The sequence below is a fragment of the Hyaena hyaena genome, unplaced genomic scaffold (genome assembly GCF_003009895.1).
Source record: "Hyaena hyaena isolate Hyena2069 unplaced genomic scaffold, ASM300989v1 scaffold_317, whole genome shotgun sequence".
NCBI classification, from domain to species: Eukaryota; Metazoa; Chordata; class Mammalia; order Carnivora; family Hyaenidae; genus Hyaena; species Hyaena hyaena.
The window spans coordinates 676585-701782 of NW_024080950.1; the positions used below are offsets into that span (position 1 = coordinate 676585).

Genomic DNA, 25198 nt, shown 5'->3' on the forward strand with positions numbered 1-25198 from the left:
AGAAATTGATCGCCTCACAGTTCTGGAAGCTGGTAGTCTGAGATCAAGGTGTTGACTAGGATAGTTCCTTCTGAGAGCTGTGAGGAAGAATCTGTTCCATGCCTCTATCTAGCCTCTGGCGGCTTTCTGCCAATCTTCGGGACTCCACAGCTTGTAGATGCATCACCCAATCTCTTCTCTTCATCTTCACATGGCATTCTCCCTGTATGTGTGCTTATCTCTATGTCCCAATTTCCTCTCTTTATAAGGACATGGCCATATTGGATCTGGCCCACCCTGATGAACTCATCTTAACTTGATCATCTGCAAAGTCCCTATTTCCAAATAAGGTCACATTCACAGGCTTTAGGGCTTAGGACTTTAACGTTTTTGTGGGAGTGCAAAGGGAATACAATTCAGCTCATAACTCTAGTGTAGAAGAAGTTTAATTTAAAAACTCTCCCTCTGTTGGATCCCTTTGGATAGTCTTAAGGATTTCATCTAAGGACAGGATGATCCTTAGAGTAAACAAGTCATCTCTTTGTGCAGACATGGCATTGTCAGACCGATCCCTCCTTCATTTGTGTGTGCGTATGTGTTTGTCTGATGTTTGGTCAGAGCATCCTACCTAATAACAATCCTTTTGCTAACAGGGCAAACTTGGAGATCACCTATGCCAAAGGACTTCAGAAACTAGCAATGAAGTTAAGCAAAGCATTACAGAGCACCAAAAAAAAGTAAGTATATGAAAGAGATAAGGCAAAAAAGTTGTTAAAAGCTATAAAAAATGACATATGTCCGATCCCAGCTTCCTCTTATAAATGTGGAGGAATGTCAAGCACGGCTTACAGTTCTCGGGCACTTCCTATGTGTCAGGCCCTGCACTACATGCTTTTATAGATTCTCTTCAATCCTCATGTCAATCCTCGGCAAGCCCTCTTATTGTCTCTGTTACAGACAAGGTATTGAAGCTTGGAAAGTTTAAGAAACTTGCCCCAATTACACAGGTATTAAGTGACAGTACTGGATTAATCCTGTGTCCTTATGATACCTACACCCATATTCATAATAAGCCTCAGTGATGACATGTTACTTTGGAAGCAGTGTCATTGAGTTGGAAGGTCTTGAAGTCAAGAAGTGTGAATCCCACTTTATCTCAACTCTGTGACCTCTAGGAGTAACCTGGCCTCTCTGTGCCTTGTTTTCCTCCACTGTTAGATGGAGTAATGGTATGTGCTTCATTGTGCGTATGTGTGTATGTTTACGTCCAGGGGAGGTGTATATTATGTGATCTCATGTATGTAGAGATGAGCTTATTGGATCCTGAAAAACTAGTGGTTAGTACATTTCAGAATGAACTTGATATTTTCTTTTAGGGGAGAGAAGAGGGATATTGGATATTCTAAAAGATATTCTAAAAATGGTCCATCAGTTATAATTTATTACAAAGATTCTTGGCCAATTCTTGCAGACGTCATCTTAAACTGGCAGTATCATTGCAAAGACCACTTTTGATGGTGAAAGAGGGAGGGAAGGAAAAAAGGAGCTTTGTGGAGCTCGCATTCCTAGTCCTCCTTACTCATCCTCTGTAATAGCAAATAATGGCTTTGAAATTGTTTGACTTTGAGCTCGATTTTTAGGATAGTATTTTAGTAGACTGCAAAGGAGCCAGTAGTGCAGAATGGTTGAGTATAGACTTTATTTAAACTGCCCAGATTTAAATTCTACCTCCACCCCTCATCAAGTGGGTGAATTAGGGAATTGGGGCAATTTATTTTACCTCTCAGTGTATATTTAAAATGGAAATAGAACCTATCTCATATAGTTGCTGTGAGGATTAAATGAGATAATATAAGAAGTGTGTTTACGTATAGGAGGATTAAGAGGAACTTGACGGAGGAACAAGGGGGAGAAGAAGGGCAGAAATGGTGGGGGAAAGGGAGAGAGGCAAACCATGAGAGACTCTTGAATGCTGACAAAAACTGAGGCCTGATGGATGTGGGGGGGAGGGGGGATGGGCATGGAGGAGGGCACTTGTGGGGATGAGCACTGAGTGTTATGTGGAAACTAATTTGACAATAAACTATTTGTAAAAAAAAAAAAAAACTAAGTAAATTAAAATTTAGTAAGATAAAAAAAAAAAAGAAGTGTGTTTAATACCTGGCACAGATGAAAAGCTCCAAAAGTGTCCATTATGATTTTGATTCTAATTGCCTCCTAAAGAATGAGAGGTGTAGGGGTGTGGGGGGGAGGGGGTGTCTTGTTGTGTTGTAATCCTAGCATCCAGCATAGGTGCTCCTGAAGAAGTGCATGTCCAGAATGTTTGATTAACCAGGATTAGTACAACAATATTTAATAATAAACATTGATTAATTAATAAACTTTTATCTATACCAAAATCTGTCTTAGCTGCTTGGATAGATAGCTTGAATTATTTATATTTTAAAAGACAAATTAAGTGAGGGTCTGGAAAATCATGTGATCTTTTCAAGGTCAAAGACACAGACCCCTCTGAGGCCAAGGCTCTAGGCTTCCTGCTCTGCTGCTCACCTTTTCTGAGGATCAAACATCAGCTTCTCTTCCCCAAAGGGTGCCTGAGTTCCTTTCATTTATTTATTTATTTATTTACTTATTTACTTACTTATTTACTTACATACTTTTTAAGTTTATTTATTTATTTTGAGAGAGAGAGAGAGAGAGAGAGAGAGAGAGAGAGAGAATCCCAAGAAGGCTCCTTGCTGTCAGCAAGGATCCCAACATGGATGAAGCTCACTAACCATGAGATCATGACCCAAGCCAAAATCAAGAGTCGGATGCTCAACTGACTGAGCCACACAGGCACCCCATGGGTTCCTTTTTAAAAAGTCAATGTGGGGCACCTGGATGGCTCAGTGGGTTGAGCAACCGATTTCAGCTCAGGTCATAATTTCACAGTCTTCAAGCCCTGCATCTGGCTCTGTGCTGACACCTTGGAGCCAGGAGCCTGATTCAGATTCTTCTCTCTGCCCCTCTCCCACTCATACTTTGTCTCTCTTGCTCTCAAAAATAAATAAGCCTTAAAATAAATAAATAAATAAATAAATAAATAAATAAATAAATAATTAGCTCTATTGAAGTTTAATTTACATGCAATAACAAGCACCCATTCTAAATTAATGGTTTGGTTGATTTTGATATATGTATACACTACGGACTACCACCAAAATAAAAACATAGGCATTTTCATCCCATCAAAAAATTACCTGTTTGCAATCTTTTGCCCCACTTAAACAACCATTGATCTGCTTCTTATCAATACAGATTCATTTTCTGTTTCCTGCAATTTCCTATAACTGGAAATCTATAGTAGGTAGTCTCTTGTCTCTGGTTTTGTGTCTGGCTCTGGATATGCAGAAAATCTGGCATCCTCTGGTGTAACTCTCCAATTCTCTGACTACAGGCTGCAACCTAAGTCATTTGGAGGTAAAACCTCTGCACCAACCTGACTTCAGTAGAGGCACAGGTCTGTCCTCTCCCCACTCTGGCCTCTGTCCCTGAGCTATATTGATGCAATCAAGGTAATCTGACTTCTGAAGGCCAAGGTTATGGGATACTGTGAGCTATGCCCCTTCTGTGGGAGAAAATAACATCACACTTGTTAACCCTCCCCCTGTGCCCTTAGGGAGAGTGTCTTCATTAAATGGAGACACTGCTTACAAGACACAAAATATCTGAGCTGTTGTCCTAAAAGCCAGCAGGAAGCAGGAGCTGGACCTTAACCCCAAGAGCAGTACATGGATGTCCCAGGGCTCTCGGGTCCTTCACCACTTCACTTTTCTGAGCCTAGTTCCGGCTTATTCATTTGTGAGATAAGAACCCTGAAAAGATGGTCTTTAGGCTCTCCTCCCCTACCTACCATGTGATCTCCCACCTGTTCTAAATGCCTTCTCACCCTTGGCTACATTATTTTCCTGACTTTCTATAGACATGAAATGGAAAATCAAAATTGAAATGAAAAATGATGGGAAAAAAAGCTGTATATGTAATGACTATAGTGCAAATCAGTAAGTTGGCAGAATTTAACCCCATGGACAAATTGAAGTAAGATTAGGGAAATGAGTGCAATTGCTGAATGCAGTGACTCAGACGGGATGCTGTATTTCTCAGATGTTACCGGGAAAATGACACCCACTCTGTGCTCCCCTGTTTTTGCCTCCAGCTGTCTCGTCAGTGCCTGGGCCTGGGTCTCGGAGGGCATGAAATCTGCCGCGGACCTGCATCAGTGAGTGCACCCACCCCAGCTCACTCCAACCCCAAGGGAGGCATAAATATTTAAAGTGGGTGTGCTACAAATAGTCTGTTTCAAACTTGCCCTGAACGACAGACTGGAACACACCATTTTATTTCCCCAGAAAATAATTTGGAAAGTAGATATAAGTCCTAATACTGTGTTTGTGTGTTTTTTATGTTCTATTTCCAGAAAACTTGGCAAAGCAATCGAGTTGGAAGCAATAAAACCAACTCATCAAGTCCTGAGCGTACATGAAAAGAAGAGAAAATCAGTGAGTCAAATCTATCTTAAAGCAAGATTTGTGTCTTTGACCCTAGGAACAAACAGTGATTGAAAGTGATGCTAAGTTTCAGGAATTTGTCAGGAAAAGAAACACAAACTCAAGATTTCTCTATGAAGATGTTTGTTAAAGCATTGTTTATAACAATGAAAAACTAGAAATGTCTTTACCATCCTAAAATAAAGTATGATAATTTGAAGTAATGGCATATTAATCAAGCATTAAAAATCTTATTATAGAAGAATTTAATGACATGGAAATTTTTTCACTATGTAGTATTCAATAAAAATTTGATCTCAGTTTTGTAAAGTATTTGTAAATATATTCATACATGAATAGAAAAAATTCCGGAAGAACCTCCTAAGAATATTAATAAGAATTATATCTAAATAGTGGAATTCAAGGTTATTTTCAACTCATTTTTTGGTGCTTTTTGTATTTACATTGCTTTTCAATGAACAGACATTCCTTTTGTAAATGGAAAAATTATAAACGCAATTTTTTTTTTTACAAATAGTTTATTGTCAAATTAGTTTCCACATAACACTCAGTGCTCATCCCCACAAGTGCCCTCCTCCATGTCCATCCCCTCCTCCCCCCCACATCCATCAGTCCTCAGTTTTTGTCAGCATTCAAGAGTCTCTCATGGTTTGCCTCTCTCCCTTTCCCCCACCATTTCTGCCCTTCTTCTCCCCCTTGTTCCTCCGTCAAGTTCCTCCTAATCCTCCTATACGTGCAAACATATGATATTTGTCCTTCTCTGCCTGACTTATTTCGCTCAGCATAACACCCTCAAGGTCCATCCATGTTGCTACACATGGCCAGATTTCATTGTTTCTCATTGCCATGTAGTATTCCATGGTATAGATAAACCACATCTTCTTGATCCATTCATCTGTTGATGGACACTTAGGCTCTTTCCATTATAAACGCAATTTTTAATAAGACAGGCTTTTCTGTGCTTAACAGCTTGGGATTAGGTAAAGGCAATAATAGGTATAGTCCTCATATAACCTTAAAATTAGAAATAATAAAAAGGAGAGAGAACAACTAAATTCTTTCAGGGCACCTGGTCCTCTTGTATAGTGTTTTCTCTAGTCTTCCTGTGTACCTTTCCTTCCAGAACAGTTTCATCTGTGATTCTTTTTTGTTTTCTTTTTTTTCTTAAACTTATTTTTGAGAGAGAAAGAAACAGAGCATGAGCAGAGGAGGAGCAGAGAGAGAGGGAGAAACAGAATCCAAAACGGGCTCCAGGCTCTGAGCTGTCAGCACAGAGCTTGATGCAGGGCTTGAACTCGTGAACCACGAGAGATCATGACCTGAGCCGGGGTCGGCTGCTTAACTGACTTAGCCACCCAGGTGCCCCTCTTTTTCATTTTCTTTGTGTGTCAGACAGTTTTTAAGTACTTTAACATATATTTTCAGGTGATGTGAAGGGGTATTTTATAAATGCTGCTTAGCTCTGACAGGGGTGAGGTCATGGTCACTTGTTTGTTTCCAGGCCAGATGCAGGTAAGAGGCAGTGATAGAGATCCTTGTGAAGGAAAGAGGTGATGGCAAGGGAGAGTTTCAAGTGACCTCAGCCCAATAGAGCAGGTCCTAAAGGTAATGTTAGTAAGATGAGGGAATTTGTAAAAGCCCTGATGGAAGAGCAATGATCCAAAAACATTTTTATTCAAATTTGTTAAACTGAGTCAGGAAATGGATTGATGTTTGTGTGAACCTATGTGTGTTTTTACCAGAATGGATGTTCTACCGAGGGCTGGGGTGATGGGGGAAATTTACAGTAATTACTACAAAGTAATATAATCTTCCACCTTTGCAAACCAACTTAATAAAAACTGAATACCAGTCTATATTTCATTAATTACAAAATATTTCTCATATCCCGTATTTATATGATAATCACTGGCATTTCCTTAGTACTTACCGTAAATTAGGCACAGCAACATTCTCATTATTATCACAGTGCTTTGGATAATTCATTCCATGATCCCCAAACTGCTGGTCCAGTTCGAAGTCGGCATTTCGGCCCTGCTTCTCCTCACTGCACCCCCACCATCCCACTCACTCTCTCACAGAAGATGAAAGATGAGCATTTTTTTTAGTGAACTTGTTCCACATTTCACATAGAGTCAAAAGTGACATAATACACAAAATTATTTTCATCGTATTTGTTACATAAATTGTATATTCCAAATTTAATCAGCTGGAAAAAATAAAAGTGCAATGTTTCTAGGTCTCAGTGTGGTTGAGTGACAGCTGATCTGTGGGCCTGCAAAAAAAAGTCGATGGTCAAGGAAAAATAAGTTTTGCCTTCACTGAAGTCTGATCTCCTTGGGGCATTGGCCAGGTGCATTTTTATCATTATTATTATTGTCCTTTTGGCTGTTGAAAAGCAGGAGAAAAGTTAGTTATGATTAAGAAATCAGTCTCTTTGAGGGGCACCTGGGTGGCTCCGTTGAGTATCTGACTCCTGATTTGGGCTCAGGTTATGATCCCAGGGTCAAGGGATGGAGTCCCAGGTGGGGCTGTGCACTGAATGTGAAGACTGCTTATGATTCTCTCTCTCTCTGCCCCTCTCCCCCACTTGTGCATGCTTGTGCACGCGCTCTCTCTGTCTCTCAAATAAAAAAAATTTTTTTTAAGTTTTTTAAAGAATTTAATCTCTTTACAATTAAAACAGTATTCATTTCAGGGGCAATGAGACACTTAGTGAAATTAGTACTGCCAGGACCATTACAGACTGTCATGGTGCTAGAAGTTGGGTCATGTGAAATGATGTGGAAGAACCAATGGGAGCAAATGTGACATCAGATTCTGCAAGACCCCCTCCACACAGATTGTACACTTTTATGTTGTTTCTACAAGTTTTTATATAGTTACATTGTTTACTCAAAAATCATTATTTTACCAAATGCACTCAAGTTAAGTCCCGTCAAGAGATTTTTGTCACGGGGAAAAGATAGTTTGGCTACTTTCTTCAGGATTTTGAAATTCCTATGAATTGTGATTGTGATCGTGCCAGAATTTATAAATCAGCACATGACCTGGCAAAAAGAGAGGGAAAAAAATTCGCTTTTCTTTTTTTCTGTTCATAGCTTGATAATGAAGTTGAAAAGGCAGCAAATCTTGTCATTAGCAACTGGAATCAACAAATCAAGGCAAGTATACATACAAATGTCTTTTATGTGAACTCAGTTTTTAGGATTGAACCTTTTTGCCTATGCACGAATGTGATCATGTGTTTTAGTGTTAGTCTTTCTCAAGGCTAACTGATTTGAAACATGTTTCTTCACCTGAGTTATTAAATAGATACATCTTTCAGCTAATCCAACAGAAAAGTAGGGGTCTAAATATGGTTATTATTTCTAGCTAATAGACATAGCATTTGTTGTATGTCACATGCTATATATTTATATTTAGTCATCACAAACCCCCCCCCCAAAAAAAAACCAACCCAATGTGGACTGTGACCTGTATTTTTCCATTTGACAGATGGGTGGGGAAACTGAGGCACAGAGAAGTAAATCATTTGCCTACATCTGGTTAATGGTTGACCAAGAATTTTACAAGTCATTGTATTATCCATTACACTACACTGCTATTATCCATTACGCTACACTGACTGCCTCTCTTTATAATCTGTAACTTAGGGCAAGTGACAAATACTATCTGAGTTTTGGATTTATCATTCATAGAAGGGCGTTTGTGATCTCTGTCTCACTAGTGACAGGAGTACCGTGCGGGGTGGGTAGCAATGTGTAAAGAGGAACACATATATCGATTCCACAAATATGTATCGTCCACTTCTTGTAGTCCACACTGTACTAAAATATGGTTCCTATTTTCAAGTAATTTAAAATGTAGTTGGCTAGATAACATATGTGCAGGAAACAGTAAATGAATTCTAGGCAGAGGAATTATGATCTGGTGTGAGAATATAGAGCATATCATTATAGGTTCTCAGGCAGAGAGAATAACAGATGGAACCCATACATATGTACAGAAGATAATTCTAGAATAATCTGGTTTAGGAGGAATTCAAGTAGAAAGAACTAGAAACCAGTGCAGAGGGAATCTGCTAAGAAAACCCAGTGATCCATTATATGAGAACTTGTGCTTCCAAAGCTGAACTCTTTTTTCATCTCCAAAGAGAACTTTCCCCAGTAGACAGATGCTAGTGGCAAATGACTAGAGAGGCCCTCAAAAATAAGGCAGCCCCAACTCACCCCTCAGGGTTGCCTTTGAAGCTCCTGCTGAAACCAATGACTCCATAAGACTAAGGACATTAAGAAATGTTTGAGCAAAATGAATTTCTATACCCACAGTAGATGCTCATGAGAATCACTTTTATAATAAATGTTTAAAAGTCTTATAATCAGCATCCAGTCATGTGTTTTTAGTTTTGCTCTTGATTTTATGAGCTTTCTTAAACAGACTTTGTGTTTAAAACTCCATTCTCTAAATATTCAGCTTTCACAGGAAACTCAATATAACGAACCCAAAGAGAGAAACCGGGTTCAGCAGCTGTAATTGCTGTCAAGAACAAAAGAAGCATCTTTTATTCTTTCCCAGTTTCCAGCAAGTAATTTTTCTAAATAAAATGATTTTATTTTTTTATGAAGAGTGACAGAGAAATTAGGGAACATAAAATTCTTGAGCTCAAATAATTTTCTCCCCAGCTACAATCAAAGGGTTTCCGCATGTAATGGAGGTGCCATCTATTTGGGAGATGGAAGTGGAAGCCTTAAAGGACCAAATGCTCTTCCCTCACGCTCTCATTTTTCCACTGGCATGTGACTGACTGGAGGCAGAGAGAGAGGGGCAGTGGCTTCCTGTTCCTTGAATTCCCTTTTGCGGAGCCTTCATAGGTTTAGAAACATTCCGAAGGTCTTGCCTCTCTTTAGAGAGAGGGAACTGAACTTTTCCCTTCATTACCTGGTTTTTGCAGTCCTTGCAACCGTAGGTGAAAAACTAAACTGTCTTCCAATCAACCCAGTTGCTGAGCAGGCTGGATCCAACTCAAACCAAGTTCTGTTTGTTTATTTTATCTCTGGAGCAGCGTCTTCTGCCAAGTTGGAACTGTGTAGAATAGGAAATGATCACCTGACTCGAAACCCACCTTGAGGTTTAAGGCACCAACCCAGTAGGGGGGACTTTGAACGCTTCTTCCTTCCCAATTCCTTGTCCCCCACTGCAAATGCAGATCATTTCACAGGATGCCAGGCAAATGCCCAGGACATCAGGGGCAAAATCTCCCCTTTGCTTTAAGGGAGCATCTTAAAATGACCTCAGTTGTGGCCCAGGTTGATTTTTAAAATGACGCAGGCAGTCTTCCACGTGTGTTGTGATGTTTTTGTGGTGAAGCTGTTCCCGTCATATGCGACCTAGAACAATGTATTGGAGGCTCATAGGTCTTTGTGATTTGGAGAAATGTGTAATCCTCTCGAGTATACTTGCTATAATGAAAAATATACAGTGTTTTCAGGGGAAAATATTAGCCACTGTTTTATTGTAGGCAGATTTTGAGGTGAGGGCAGAAATGAAATTCTCAAAATACACAATCATTTAAGCTAACACATGAACACAACTTGTTCCAAAACAGAAGAATTTTTCCCTCGACATTCGTTTCTGATCTCTTTTTGGTTTGTTTGTTTGTTTGTTTTTGTGTATTTTTGACTCTAGGCCAAAAAGAAATTAATGGTTAGTACCAAAAAGCATGAAGCACTTTCCCAGCTTGTAGAAAGCTCCAAGCAAACTGTGACTAAGAAGGAGAAGCAGAAGGTAACCTGTCTTGACCGCTGCTTGCATGTGGCTTGGAGACCAATGGGTTTCCTACTCTGAGCTCTGAACACAAGAGAACTGGCTGATTCTCTGCTCTGTGTGCAGTCTCTGCAGAGCTGTCATGTGGTAGGACAGGAGAGGGATTCTAAATCATTCCTGCTCTCACTTCTCTCTCTCTCTCTCTCTAAATATATATATAAATGTTTACTTACAAGAGAGATTTACTTTCTCTAATATTATGAGATTATTTACTGTCTCTCTCTTTATATACATATATGTATATGTGTGTGTGTGTGTGTGTGTATGTTCATTTATGAGACAGAGAGAGAGAGACAGAGTGTGAGCAAAGGAGGGGCAGAGACAGAGGGAGACAAAGAATCCAAAGCAGGCTCCAGGCTCCAAGCTGTCAGCACAGAACTCACAGACCTCAAGATCATGTCCTGAGCCAAAGTCTGACACTTAACTGGCTGAGCCACCCAGGCGCCCTGTGGTCCACATATATTTTTAAAAGGGATGATTGACAGATGATAAATTAGACCAAGGGCATCCAAATTTTTTGATAGGGACCCCATTCAGTATCTCTCAGCCTCCAAAATTAAAAATATATATATTCATATATAATAAATTATATAATGTACCTTACTGATACTGTACACAATATAAAGCACTTTATACATTATACTAATATGTCATGAACATTATAAAACATAAAAAAGTGTTTGAAGTGTGAGATAAAGATGAAAAAGTATTTTAAATGATTGGCTAATCATGATGCCCTCATACAAACCCTGAGTGACATTTCCAGGCAAAACATACACTTGGACAAGTTTCAGCCTTGATCATAGGAAATGTAAACTCCTATTTCTCATACTCCTCTTGATAGTGTTAAACCTTCTGGTTAACTTCTTGTCAGATTTCACCAGATCGTCCTAGATCTTGCCTTTTCCTGTGGGCGACGATGCACTCATAACCAGGAGCCAGAGAAAGCGTCAGCTCTGACATTTTCTCGTGGCTTTCTTATGCTCGCATTGGCAGTACTAATGTCAATCTACAATTTCTTAGGAGAAATCTTTGTAAGACATTTGTTAATTTTGTGTGTGTAACCTAATTAAAGCTAGATGATAATTCTGTAAATCCCCACGCCCTGGACACATGCAGATGGCCACATGTCCCAGGATGCTGAAAGTGAAGACATGTGTGACGGGCCCCTGTCAGCTTCCTAGGTTGTGAAATCCCCATTCTCCCTCCAGAGCACACAACTGTCTATGTGTGGGCACCAGTGGTGATTTTTATGTTGAATAACAGTAAGCTCGATGACTGTTTTTAGATAAAAATGAACACAAATAGTATTGGAGATATAATAGATTATCTCGCACACTTCTTGTGGTATGTGCTCCAAATTGGAAACCTTTGAAATAGTATCTTACGGGGCACCTGGGGGGCTCAGCTGGTTAAGTATCTGACTTCAGCTCAGGTCATGATCTCACAGTTCATGAGTTCAAGCCTTGCATCGGGATCTGTGCTGACAGCTCTCCCTCTCTCTCTGCCCCTCCCCCATCTGTGCTCTGTCTCTCTCTCAAATAATAAATAAACATTTTTTAAAAATGAAATAGTATCTTTCCCAAAAGATGGAGTCACCCTCAGGAAAATGCAGGCAGCACCACAGCAACCCAAAACACTCTGAAAAGAAAAAGAAACTTGTCATTGCAAGTAACGCTATCATTTCATCTGAAACAACTATTAGTCGAATAACTTAAATTCATTGTTAGCAAGATTTTACAATGTTCTTATTTCTTCACATGTCAATCTTTGCAGTTTAAAATGATCATAACACGAAGTGACTAATGACGGAGCTTCCAAGGAGGCAAGAAAAACCCCAGTCTGTTCAAATGCTAAGCATCAGGGCCTGTCAGAGGCATTCAGAGCCCTCATTAGAAGCTATTCTTCACTGATGTCAAGCAATAACAAAGAGAAAAGCTCAGGGCAGCTAAATGGTGGACTTTCTTTTCCTTCCCTCATTAACGGCTTCCCTGGGCTGTTGAAGCCAGTGGACTTCCTCTGCCTTCCTCCGACTAATCCTGTAACCATGGTCTTTGGCCGTCATTTTATCCAGACCCCTACCATCTTCATTGCGTTATCTCGTAGCTTTTTTTTTTTTTTTTTTTTTAGGTAAGGCTGAACACCTAAGGCAGCACTCACTTTTTGCATCTCCCAGAGACGTGCCCCTCATCTCCAACCTGAGCAGCGCTGGCTTTTCACTGCTCAGCAGTTCTTCCTGTTTTCCTGCTCAGTAGTCCTTGTTCTCAGCAGAAGCTGCTCTAAATCTCTATTTCCCACCTCCATCCTCACCACCCATCTCAGCAGATTGACTCTCTCGCCTCCTTCCTCACAGAGTAAATGGAAGTCAGCTCTGCCGCCGGCCTACTAAAGTCACAGGTGCAATTGGAGAGGCCAGTCTTCATGTGCTTGCATCCCATCCTGCCTCTCAGAGATGCTTCTCTTGACTATTTCCCTTTCTCCTGTATCTCGAACATACCCCTCTCTGATAGCTGCTTCTCATCAGTCAACACACCCTTCCCTACACCGTCTTGGGAGACTGGGAAGAGGCAGGGAGTCCCCTTTCTGTGGCCCTGTTTCTGTTCCTCTCCAGATTTTTTAATCATCTCTCCTTTTTACAATAACATTTATTGAAAGGGTTATCTGTGCTCTGTCTCCATTTCCTCACCTAATGATTCACTTCTCAAACCATACCAATCAAGCTTCCCCTCAATTCTACTAAGAGTGTTCTTGCCTGGGAAACAATGTCATCCTTGTTGCTAAAGCCAGTGTAGGGGCGCATGGGTGGCTCAGTTGGTTAAGCATCTGACTTCAACTCGGATCATGATCTCACAGTTTGTGGGTTTGAGTCCCGCGTCGGGCTCTGTGCTGACAGCTCAGGGCTTGGAGCCTGCTTCAGATTCTGTGGCTCCCTCTCTCTCTGACCTTCCCCTGGTCACACTGTCTCTCTCTCTTTCTCAGAAGTAAATAAAACATTTAAAAAAATGTTTTAAAGCCAGTGTGTACTTTCTGATTTTTATTTTATTTAACTTCTTGGAAGTATTAAGCATTGTTGACTTCCGCCTTCTAAAAAATTCTCTTTTTAAAAATTTTTTAATGTTTATTTTTGAGAGAGGGAGGGAGATAGAGAAAGAGCCCAATGCAGGGTTTGAACTTACGAACCATGAGATCACAATCTGAGCCAAAGCCAGACACTCAACAAACTGAGCCACCCTGGTGCCCCAACATTCTCTTAATTTCAGCAAGATCTTACTCTTTCGTTTTTTTCTTTCTGGCAATTTTTTTCTTAAACTCCTTTATGGACTTCTCTTTTTTTGCCTGACCTTTATATATTGCTTTTCCTGATGATTTCTCTCTGGGGACTCATTCTGTTTTATTTGGCATTATATTTCCAGGGTCCAACACAGTATTCTCAAAATTGGGTACTTAATAAGTAACCAGTACTCAATAAATATACTTTCAAAGCTTGAGCTACTATATCTATGCTGATCATACCCAAATTTATATCTCCAGTCCGTCCCATCTCTAAACTGCCTTCTGTCACCTCAAACTCAACACTAAGATTGGAACCATTGTTTCCCTCTACCAAAAATATTCTTTATTGCTGTGTTTTCTATATCTTTTGAATGTTACCAGTTAATAAAACCTTGCTGTTTTACCTCCTAAATGAAATACCTCTTGAATTTTTCTGCTGCACTAGTTTAGGTGCCCTTCTTGGCACCCCAGTGATACCTAATCCTTGTATCATTCCGGGATGGGTCACACAGGCCCTATGAGTCTCTGACTAGGGGGAGACTACCTAGTTTCCTTCTCTAGTCCCAGAGCCAGTACATGACACATTGTGACACTCAGTAAATGTTTGATGAAGAAATTAAGGAGATGTCCGTTCCTAGAGAAAGAAAGGAAAAAGTCTTCAATATTTGACATATTTTTGGTAAAGGTTTCTGAGAATTTCCTTAAATAAGAATATAAAAGTCCATATTCTTCTTTTATATCTATTTGGGGTTATTTCTTGTATGTTTGCTGAGTAGAAACTTCTAGTCAATAGCTTCTAGTGGAGGCTGATAAACGTGAGTAGTCATCTCAAAAGTAACTTCGTTCTCATTGCTGGAAGTGTGAGCATTCTCAGTAAGAATCTAAGGAACATGATTTAGTAAAGTATGGCCATGGCACACTTCCAGCTTTTTTACTATATCATTATCAGGTTAAAATTCACAAGCTCATGTTTCCATAGATAAATGTGGCTCATCACACTTGACATACAAAACAAATGTGTCCTGTGTAAGTCATACATCAGAGCTGAGGGACAGTTGAATGGCTAGTGTATCAATTGGAATAATATAGTGAGTGGTATTAATAGTCACCATTTTGGCTGAATGTTCTTCATTACTGAAATGTAAGCCAAAATGGTCTTAAGCATAAAGAAGGGCATTTTTAAAAGTCTTTGTCTCTGTCCTTGAAACTCCTAACTGCTTAAGTCCCAGGGATCTTTGGTACCCCTTCAACTGTGGCTTGAGGACCATTTGCATCAGAATGATCTGAATAGGTGGTGAAATTCAGATTTCCCAATCCCATCACAGAACTAAAGAGTCAGTATTGGCACCTATGGGATCCTGAAAATCTGCAGTTTTATAAGCACCCAGGTCCATCCTAGGCATATTCAAGTTTGAGAATCATTTGTGTTAACACAACTTCCTCTGTTCTCAAAGATGTGAAATTACTTGTCTGAGCATTTTGAGAATCAATTTCAGCTACCCTGAAATTGACCTGGTGCAGAGAGTTTTTTGTCACTTTGATTTTCCAGAAGACTTCACAATCGGATAGCCACTTTTTGTGGTGGGCAAGAAGAGGCTCTTTGTGAAGGAGCAGATCACTGGGGAGGAGGATGAGGGGAAAGCACCTGGCAAGCCGTCCATAACTTGTAGTGAACATTAGCGTCTGCCTCAGACTCTTCACTGGTGGACCAGTTCTAAAATTACATGCTTGCATAATCTCTACCTGTCCTGGCAAGAAATGCCAGGGTGCAAGGATTTACCAAATAAGAGTACAGGAATCATTAGTAGGTGACAGCCTTAACCTGGAGATTCTTAATCTGTGCTCGTTTCCCCTCACCTGTCATTGCTTTGGTGAACTCCTTGTGGGCCCATCACATCACACTTAAGGACCTCAACTTCCTCATGTGAAAAATTGAAGGAGGGGCACCTGGGTGGTTCAGTTGATTAAGTGTCTAACTCTTGATTTCAGCTCAGGTCATGATCTCACAGTTCACAAGTTTGAGCACCGCATCGGGCTCTGCGCTGATGATGTGGAGCCTGCTTGGGATTCTTCTCTCTCTGACCCTCCCCTGTTCTCTCTCTCTCTCAAAATAAATCAATAAACTTTAAAAGGAAGGAATGGTATTGAAAGGCCTTTAGGTTTCCTTTCAGCTCTGATACCCATTTTCTCTGAGAAAGAGTTTTGATTTTGTCATCTATAGTTACTGTTTATGACTTTAGCTGGGAGTTGAGAAATGTCTCATTTGGATGTACGCACCTCTTTACCAGGTAATGACAAATTACCTGGCCTTGATAAATGTGCTAATGAGTATGTGGCACTGACCTTTTCCTTCAGCTCCTCAGTAAACTGAAAAAATCGACTGAGAAGTTGGCAAAAGAAGATGAAAGTTATTACCAAAAAAACATGGCCGGCTGTGCTACCAGACTGAAATGGGAAAACACCCTAGAAAACTGCTACCAGGTGAGTTCTGCATTCACATTTTTCTCTTCTTCCATGTAGCTCTGTGAGACTTTGAATATGAAGGTCGGATCGACAGTTACAGGACCTGATGATCTCTGTCCTTGGTTAGGACCCTCACTCTAATGGTGACTTTGGACAAACCACATAACTTCTAATTGTTTCCATTTCTCCCTGGATACCATAACCAGTGAATATTTACTGAGTGTCATTGGCTAGAATCTAATTCTCAATGGACACAATAGCACTCAGCTAACCTCAAAAAGTGCTGTCAAAGTAAAGTATGAGGTACTCAGAAATGAGTTTTAGGCCTGAGGTTGATTTATACAGTAATCACTTATGGGGTTCCTTTGTATGCCAGGCTCTGTGATGGGCACTGGAGCAATTATGAAAGTACCATCTCAACTTGGGATGTGAACAGTTAAGCTGCAAAGAAGACATCTAAAGAAAGAATTGTGGCAAATCATCCAATAAAAATTAAAACGTGTGAACAAGCAAATCACAAAAGGGAAAATCAAAATCACCAACAAACATATGAAAAGATGCTCAATCATTTGGCAAAAATTAAAAAGTAGCAATGCCACATACTGCCAAATAAGAATTTCTGGGAAACAAGAAATCTTGTCCGTCTCTAGCAAGGATTATTTGATGGTATCTAGTAAAACTAAAATGTGCATGTATTATGTATAACAATGTTCATTGCAGAACAAGTTTGTAATTGCATAGTAAGAAAAAGTTGCATACAACCTTCATACCTATCAATAGAGGAATAACTCTAAAAACGTGCTCTAATTTAGAAAGTAGACTAATATAATATCTAGCAATAAATATTAATTAAAACTACATTTAAACACAAATTAACCTCAAAAAACATGATGTTGAAGGAAAGAAACATGCTATTCATACACTTTATGTAAATTAAAGCATTTAAAAAATGCACACCCCAAAGGACAGTGTTTTTATGTGTGTGTTTGTAAACTTATACATACAGACTGAATGTATGTTGGAGGAGGGAAATGGGAATTCAACAGTGCGGCCACATACAGCCACATAGCTTGTGGACAGTCTGGCAGAGATCAAAATCAAAAATAAACAAAACAAAACAAAAAAACCCCAGGCTTAAAAGTTACTCCAACTACTATATATCTGAAGAGCTTAGCTCTCTATTTTTAAAGTCAACATAAATATGACCAACTTAAATAATTTTCAGTTCTGGGTGTTAAGAACATGAATGTTTGGGTCTATTTTTTCCCCACATATTAAGTTAAAAAAAAAAAAGCCTGTTTAAAGCGAGGTAGAGTTGCAAAGAGGCAATCACAACAGAGTTTGATAAGCTCAGTAACATGCAGATGATAATGGCCAACGTGTCACAGGTGTTGCTTATGGACAGGCACTGGGCTAAGTACATCCACTGCATTATATTTTGTATTCATCACAACATTATGAAGAGGTCATAATTTTATTCTCAATTTATAGTGAGGGAGTGGAGGCTGAGAGACATGAAGGAACTTGCCCAAGATGGCAACAAGAGTCAACCTAGGCAGTCTGATGCCACGGGCTTAACCTCTACTCTCTGCCTCTGCGTTAACAAGAGCTGGGCAAGAAAAAAGGAAGAGCTGTCTTTAATCTCTTGGTATTCCACTTTCAAGGTAGGATAGATGCAGTTAGGGAAGAATGGGGAAATTAAAGGAGAGATGAAAATTAGGCCAGAGAGGAGAAAATGAGAATAAAGCTATCTTTAATTTGTACCTTCAAGCATAGCGTGCTGGTACTCTCCTTGCTTTTGTTGACTAGGTTTCACATGAAGATGTAAGGGCCAAGGATTTAATTTCCAACCTTATCCATCTGAAACCTGGCCCTCCAACCTGTCTCTGGTCTTGCCTCATCCCCTGAGACTTCTCAGTGGCCTTGTGGCTTCTCCACTGAGGCTGTTAGATTTGGGAGCCCTGCTAGATTATGGGAAAGAAATGGCTGCTCCCATTCCATCTTCCAGGTGATGAGAAAAATATGTCTCTGTGTCTCCACCCTTCTCTCCTCTCTATATCCCAGCAATGGAGGGTAATTACAGTTCTTACCTGAGATGGCTGCCAGCGTGTCTGGAGTGGCTGACATCCAGCCTGCCTTCCAAATGTCTTGGGTGCTGCTATTACTACCTTCTCAGAGGCTCTTACTAAGTCCCTTTCCTTTTTTTCTAAGTTTTCCTTCTTCCTATTAGGGTCCTCCTAAACCTCCTCTCTGGCCCATCCCCCTTTTAGCAGCCCCAACTTTTATATTGAAGCATCATGGAAAGGATCTTCTCTGTTTATAAAGTCTCTCTGATGGTAACAAGATACACACTCATTTACATTTCAAAAGATGTCTTTGCAGACAAACAAAAACACAGACTCTTAAACATAGAGAACAAATTGGTGGTTCCAGAGCCGAGGTGGTTGGGGGATGGTAGTGAAATAGGTGAAGCTCCCTATGAATGAAGAGTACACTTATCATGATGAGCACTGACTTGTGTATAGATTTGTTGGATCACTATATTGTACACCTGAAACTAATATAACTGTATGTTCATTATACTTGAAGCCTTTTTTTTTTTTAATTCCTTTCAACTCAGCTTTAAAAATATTTAAACTCAAGGTTTTTTATTAGAATCTAAGTCAGGGCACCTGGGTGGCTCAGTCAGTTAAGTCTCTGACTCTTGATTTCAGTTCAGGTCATGATTTCATGGTTTGTGAATTCGAGTCCACGTCAGGCCCTGTACTGACAGTGCGGAGCCTGCTTGGGATTCTCTCTGTCTGCCATCCCCCACTCATGCTCTATCTCTCTCTCTCAAAATAAATGAATAAATATTTATTTTAAAAAATTTAAGAAAGAATCTAAGTCAATATCAGAATCTCCATAAAGAAAAGAAAGACTTTTTTTTTCATCCTTCTTGTGTCCTGGCTTATTGTTACCAACATGGCAGAAACCACCAATATTTCATCCCATCTCCCTTTTAGTTCATGTACCCCCTTTCACCACAGCTGCTTTAGGGCTACCTTCTGCCTCCTGAGTCGAGTCCAGCCCTTCAGACCCATTCAAGACAACTTCTGCCAAGTCATCCTCGCCTGGCCATAACCAATATTCCCTTACTTTGTATTCCCTTGACTTGTATATACTCAGTCCACACCAACAAGTCGCTGACTCACATATCAGTGTGTTTACATTATTGTTTACAAACTCAGAAGTAGAGTGTTGTATTCATAAAGACACATAACAAAAGTGAACTGAGTGGAATTAAAGGGGAATTTTATTATAAGTGGGGGGCGTGGAAATGTGACAAGTGTCGCTCAGCTTCATATTTTCCTCCATTCTCCCACCAATCTTCTGTAAAAATGGGGTATAAGAATTCATCCAAATGTCCTGTAATGTATCCTCTTACCCCTTCTTACTCTTCAAATTAGATTTGCAAACTCTTTCAGAGAACATTCATTGAACTGCATTCGAGGCAGTTTACTAGATCTCGAGATATGAGAAGTTTCAAGCGTGATTATGAAGTAATAAAACCAATTCCACAAGCCACATGTAAAATTAGTCTTATTATTTATAATCATATTATGTTCAAGTTATATTTCCTACCTTCCAGGAAAAAACAGTTCAGCTGGTAGAAATAATCTTTAATATATTTTGAAAAATAATAGCCATGCTAGTAAGAATTACCATGAGCCAAACGTTTGGTACTAACAGAACTTACTCAAGGAATTATTTTAGAAAGTCATTTGCAGTAAGTGTCAACGGCATTAAACATGTTCACTTTTTCAACCAGTATTCTTCATCTGAACCACAGAACACAGAAAATAGTATGAATGACTGTTTTCCCAGTTCTCCCAAGGGTAGTGACTGGTACCAATCTCGATGCAGGGGGCAGATGGTCACTCATAAGGCATAAACAGTTGCCTTAGGACATTAGGGCTTAATCCCCTCCTAGAACCCATGTTGAAAAACATAAATTTTTTCTATAAATCCATCCTGAAAAAATAGCTGAAAAACAAACCAATTTCTGTTCAAAATATATTAAAAACAAAAGGGAGGAAGCAATTCAACCGGCTAACAATAAGAGGATGCCTAAATGAGTCAAACACACTCTATGCCGTCCCACAAATGGATTATATTAAATGCTGTTTTTGGAGACTAACACCATAAAAAATTGCTTTTGTATAATGTTAAGTGAAAAAACAGGGTACAAATTTGACTAATTTGATAGATAACTAGAAAGATAAAATCGTACATGCACGCATACCTAGATGGACTGAAATACATCAAAATGCTAACGGGTTATCTCTGGGTGGAAGAATTATAAATAAATTTTAAATTAATTTTTTATGGCCCTTTATAGTTCTAAGACAACGTCTCAAAGCAGCTAGCACGCTTGTGAAAATTCCAATTCCTGGCAGAAGCATCCCTAAATGGGACGAATCAGAACCTCTGAATGGTTTTAGGAAGGCATCTGGGTGATTGCTACGCATACTAAAATTTGTGAGCCCTTGCTCTCGAAAGGACATGCTATTTCTTTGATCGGTTTTTGAAAGCAGTTTCGATGAAGTCCGTCCAAATTCCTTGGGTAGCACAGGCCAAATTCCTTGGGTCCTTGCCAGGACAGCAGCACTGAAAAGAATGAATGAAGAGGATGAATTTTCACTGTGCCTGCGCCCAGACAGACTCCCAGTCTGCTAACTCTGACCACACTCTCCACGTGCACACTATTGTAAAAGCTCAGGAGGAGAGTTTCAGGTCCTCCGGAGTATTTTGCTTCTCTCCCACCCACTTTATACAAAAATAAAAAAAATAATGGAAAGTAATAATTCATCAGATGAGATATGGATTTTCCCTTTGCACAGTGGAATTTATCTCTGCCTCTTTCCATGAGCAAACATAGATCATTTTAATGATTCCCTGAAATGTAATTAAAATCCCTTAACCATTACCATCACCACCAAGGGATACTGGTTGTTCTAGTCTCAGATTGAAGCTAGTGGCTCAGCACTTGTCAAAATAAGGAAACAGCTGCCCCCTAGGACACAATGTGTTCCCACAGCCTGGCTTTTGTTTTTTCTCCTGTTCTTTGTTCACGTGCGAAACTGGAACAGCTGTTTTTCTGAATCTTCCTCTAAGGTGTAAAGTCTCTTTTTGAAGATGGTTCCAGTTCAAATTGCTGGGCTCTGGTCAAGCAACTGAGCAGAATTTGTCTTATATATTGGTTAGGAGGCATAGATCCCTGTCCTTGGAAGAAGCAGGACATTGCATAGGCTACTCTTCTGCGTCTTTAATCCTAGGTCTGGGAGCCTGAGGGCACACAACTGCTTTCACAAGTCTGGTTCCTGGCAAGATTGAAGAAAGACTCAGGAGATCAAGAACAGAAACAAGGGCATTTAGCTGACTTACAAAAGTTGTACAGCTTCTGACTCAATAAAGAAGTGGTCATAGGAGAGCAGAGCTCTGGCTTCTTGCTTCAAATGTCAGGACACTGGGCACAGAACTGAAATTTGCAAGTGATGGCATAAATTTTCATAGTTACTGCCTGAGCTGTTTATTACTTGCATTTAATAGCAGTGTTAAAATGACTATATACCAATAAATAAAACATGATATATACACAGAATAGAATATTATTCAGCCATAGAAAGGAAGGACATTCTGTCACATGCTACAACATGGGTGAACCTTGAAGACTTTATGCTAGGTGAAATAAGCCAGACACAAAAAGGACAAACACTATATGATTCCTCTCATATGAAATATCTAGGGTAGTCAAGCTTGTAGAAGACATAAGGTAGAATGATGATTGCCAGGGGAGATGGGAAAGGGGTATGAGAAATTTGGTTTGACGTCTGAAGAATTTTACTTTTGCAAGATGAAAAAATTTCTGGAGATGGATTATAATTATGGTTGCACAACAATGTGAATGTACTTAATGACACTGATGTGTACACTTAAAAGTGGTTAAGGGGCACCTGGATGGCTCAGTTGGTTAAGCATACGACTTCAGCTTAGGTCATGATCTCACAGCTCATGAGTTCGAGCCTCGCATAGAGCTCTATGCTAACAGCTCAGCACCTGGAGCCTGCTTCGCATTCTGTGTCTCCCTCTCTCTCTCTGCCCCTCCCCCGCCATCTCTCAGAAATAAACTTTGAAAACAAAACTGGTTAAAATGGCAAGTTTTATGTTATGCAAGTTTTACCACAGTTACAAAAATGTAAATGAATTTTTAAAAAAGGTTAAAGTGACTATACACAATAGATAAAATAACAACTGAATGTGAATGCTGTCTACCACAGGGATATAAAGGACCACCATGCTGCATTAGGCCAGCAGACCCTGTAGATGTGCCTAGAGAGGCAGATGGGAAAACCCAAATATCTTTGTGACTCTCTCCCCCCACAACCCCCGCCCTACCAAAGGCCTTGAGAAGGACTTGACCTACCTGCTTCCTATGGAAATGCTACCCACCCATTTGCCCAAAGCATTCTTCATGAAAGACTATTGCTGAGTCCTCTTCATTGTGCGGCATGGAGTTGGGTGGATAGCGGGCATGAGAGCAACCAACCTGGCCTCTGGACAAAGGAGGGATGCCCAGCTGTGTCCTTACAAAAATGAGACAAACAGCATGTGGTCTTGGGCACCTGCCACCTCTGTCAAAGCCCAAAGTCCTCTGAGCACGTACTCAGCAGCCCCCCACCTCCCCCACGTGGCCAAGAAACCCATCTGGCCCAGCTTTCTCACACGATGCCTAGCTGCTGAACTTCCCTGCACTGCCTCAAAGCAAGCAGTCAGCAGCTCAGCTAGCAGGGAGTGGCCAAAGTCTAATAACTAACTTTTTCTAAAATCTTAATGACTAGCAAGGGAAATACGACATCCCTTTGTTTACCCTTCCTAGGTAAAAGTTATGAAACTCTAAGAGTAGAATTTTTGTCATTCTGCACAAAGTGGAGAGGTTATATATCTACATTCCCACAGTGGTGTTTGACACCCCCGCCCCGACCTAATTTTAGGCAGGATTATAAATTGATCAGACTTTGGGGTTCCACTCTTGTCAAATAGTTTCCTTAAGCTCACTTGCCCCTGCAGAGACTAGCAGAATGCCTTGTATGTAGTATAAACAGTTTTAAAAATATTTAGTGTCTAAATGTACTTCCAAGATATGGCGATGGGTTTTACTTGGTTTCACTCTCCTTCTCTAGAATGAACCCACAGATGCTTTTCAAATGATTCCTTTTCTCCCCTTTCATTGTGAGTGTCAGGTAACCCAAAACATCAGCCAATATGCCTTTCTGGCCAAAACAGCCTGGGGAATGTATGTGAGTTAAACCAACCCTAAATGAGGATAAACAGGAAATACACCAGTCTCCCCCCACTGCAGCTTGGATGTGACATAAACAAGACGCATCAACATGACAGTTTACTCAGACTTTCTTCAGGTGTCTCAATGCTTGGTGGGTAACGTTAGTTTTGCACAACTGGCCAGCCTTACATCATTTTCCATCCTTTTCAGAGCATCCTGGAGCTGGAGAAGGAAAGAATTAAACTTTTATACAATAACTTAAACCAGTACACCCAACATATTTCTGTTTTTGGCCAAACCCTGACTACAGTGAGTAGTAAAAATCTATTTCTGATATGCATGGTAAGAACCGGCAGGAAGCATTCTCTGGTAACCTTGTTCTGCTTCCTTGGCTTTGCAGTGCCACACGCAGATTCACTGTGCCGTCAGCAAGATAGATGTTGAAAAAGACATCCAGGCTCTCATGGAAGAAACCGCAGTTTCATCCACAGAAAATAAATCTGAGCTCCTGTTAACCGATTACTTTGTAAGTATGGAATGGAAAGCAGTTCCATTAATGGGGAACCTTAGTCATATACTGAGGGATTCATTTTGAAAAAAAAATTGAGAACAATTGTAAATGAAAGTATTGATTTTTTCATAGTCTATATAAAAAACAGTATGTGGTTTACAAACTGGGCAATAGAAATATGTCTTTGGTATTCTCTGGAAGAGAAGAAAGTCAAGTGAGAGTCTAGACTTGATCTTTATACTCAGTCTTCTATACAAGAGTAATGCCAGGCAGATGTGTTTCATGATCTGTAAATAATTACTGTATATCATATTAGATGCCTATTGCTGCACAACAATTACTCCCAAATATAACTGGCTAAAACAAGCATTTATTATCTCACAGTTTCTGTGGGTCAGGAATGTAGGTATGGCTTCACCCGCAGGGTGGCAGCCAGGAGTGCAGGTATGTCAAGGCTCTCCTGGGAGATGACCTGCTTCTGAGCTCATGTGGCTGATGGCAAACCTCCAGTCCCCACTGACTGGTGGCTGGAGATACCAGCTCCTTGCCATGTAGGTCTCTCCCCTGTGGGGAGTTCACAGTATGTCACAGTATGTCTCTTTGCCCAGAACTGGTGATCCAAAGAGAACGAGCTAGAGTGTCCAAGAAGGAAGTGTCATCTTCTTAAGCTAATCTCAGAAGTGACATCTCTTAGCATTCTATTTGTTAGAACTAAGTCAATAAGTATGGCCCACATTTAAGTGGAAGAGATTATACAAAGGCATGATTCCTTGAATGTGGGAATCATTATCAACATTCTTCATGGTCTTTGCCTTTGAAAATCTTGAACCGTATTACAGAAGCTTATTTTGAGGGCACTTGGGTAATTCTACTATTATATAAAACTTGCTAAAAACTGATCAATCATCTAACCCCTTTGTTTTCTTGGGGTAAATTCTTTGTCTTCTTGGATCACGTCTCAAAGATTTTGTCTTCTGCTCCCCTCTTGTTAGCCTTAATTGCAGTGTTCTAGAAGCTGATGATTAGGTACCAAAATCATCAGGAAGACTTCCTGACAGCTCCTCCCTGGGCCCTCTGCTATATTTCATCCAGAGTTTCAAGGTCCAGATGGGGAGGGTTCATTTCTCCCTGTATAGAGAACTAGCCTACTGGCCATGTCCTCCTATGGGATTAAAAGTATTGCTAAAGTCAACATCCCAGGAGTCCTGTGCAGGGAACAAGAGATGAGGAGGGGGGAAAAGCCAGTCAGATTAGGCACAGTGATGACTCCTG

General features: G+C 40.1%; 1 protein-coding gene across 1 annotated transcript in view; it reads left to right on the forward strand.

Moving 5' to 3' along the window:
• NOSTRIN (nitric oxide synthase trafficking) overlaps window positions 1-25198 on the forward strand; it is a 59377-nt gene that overhangs the window by 22612 nt on the left and 11567 nt on the right. Inside the window, exons 3-10 of the mRNA XM_039248789.1 lie at window positions 633-716; window positions 4178-4240; window positions 4439-4520; window positions 7631-7693; window positions 10218-10316; window positions 15984-16109; window positions 23626-23724; window positions 23816-23941. Coding sequence (XP_039104720.1) covers window positions 633-716; window positions 4178-4240; window positions 4439-4520; window positions 7631-7693; window positions 10218-10316; window positions 15984-16109; window positions 23626-23724; window positions 23816-23941 — 742 coding nt within the window. The remainder of the gene's footprint in view (window positions 1-632; window positions 717-4177; window positions 4241-4438; window positions 4521-7630; window positions 7694-10217; window positions 10317-15983; window positions 16110-23625; window positions 23725-23815; window positions 23942-25198) is intronic.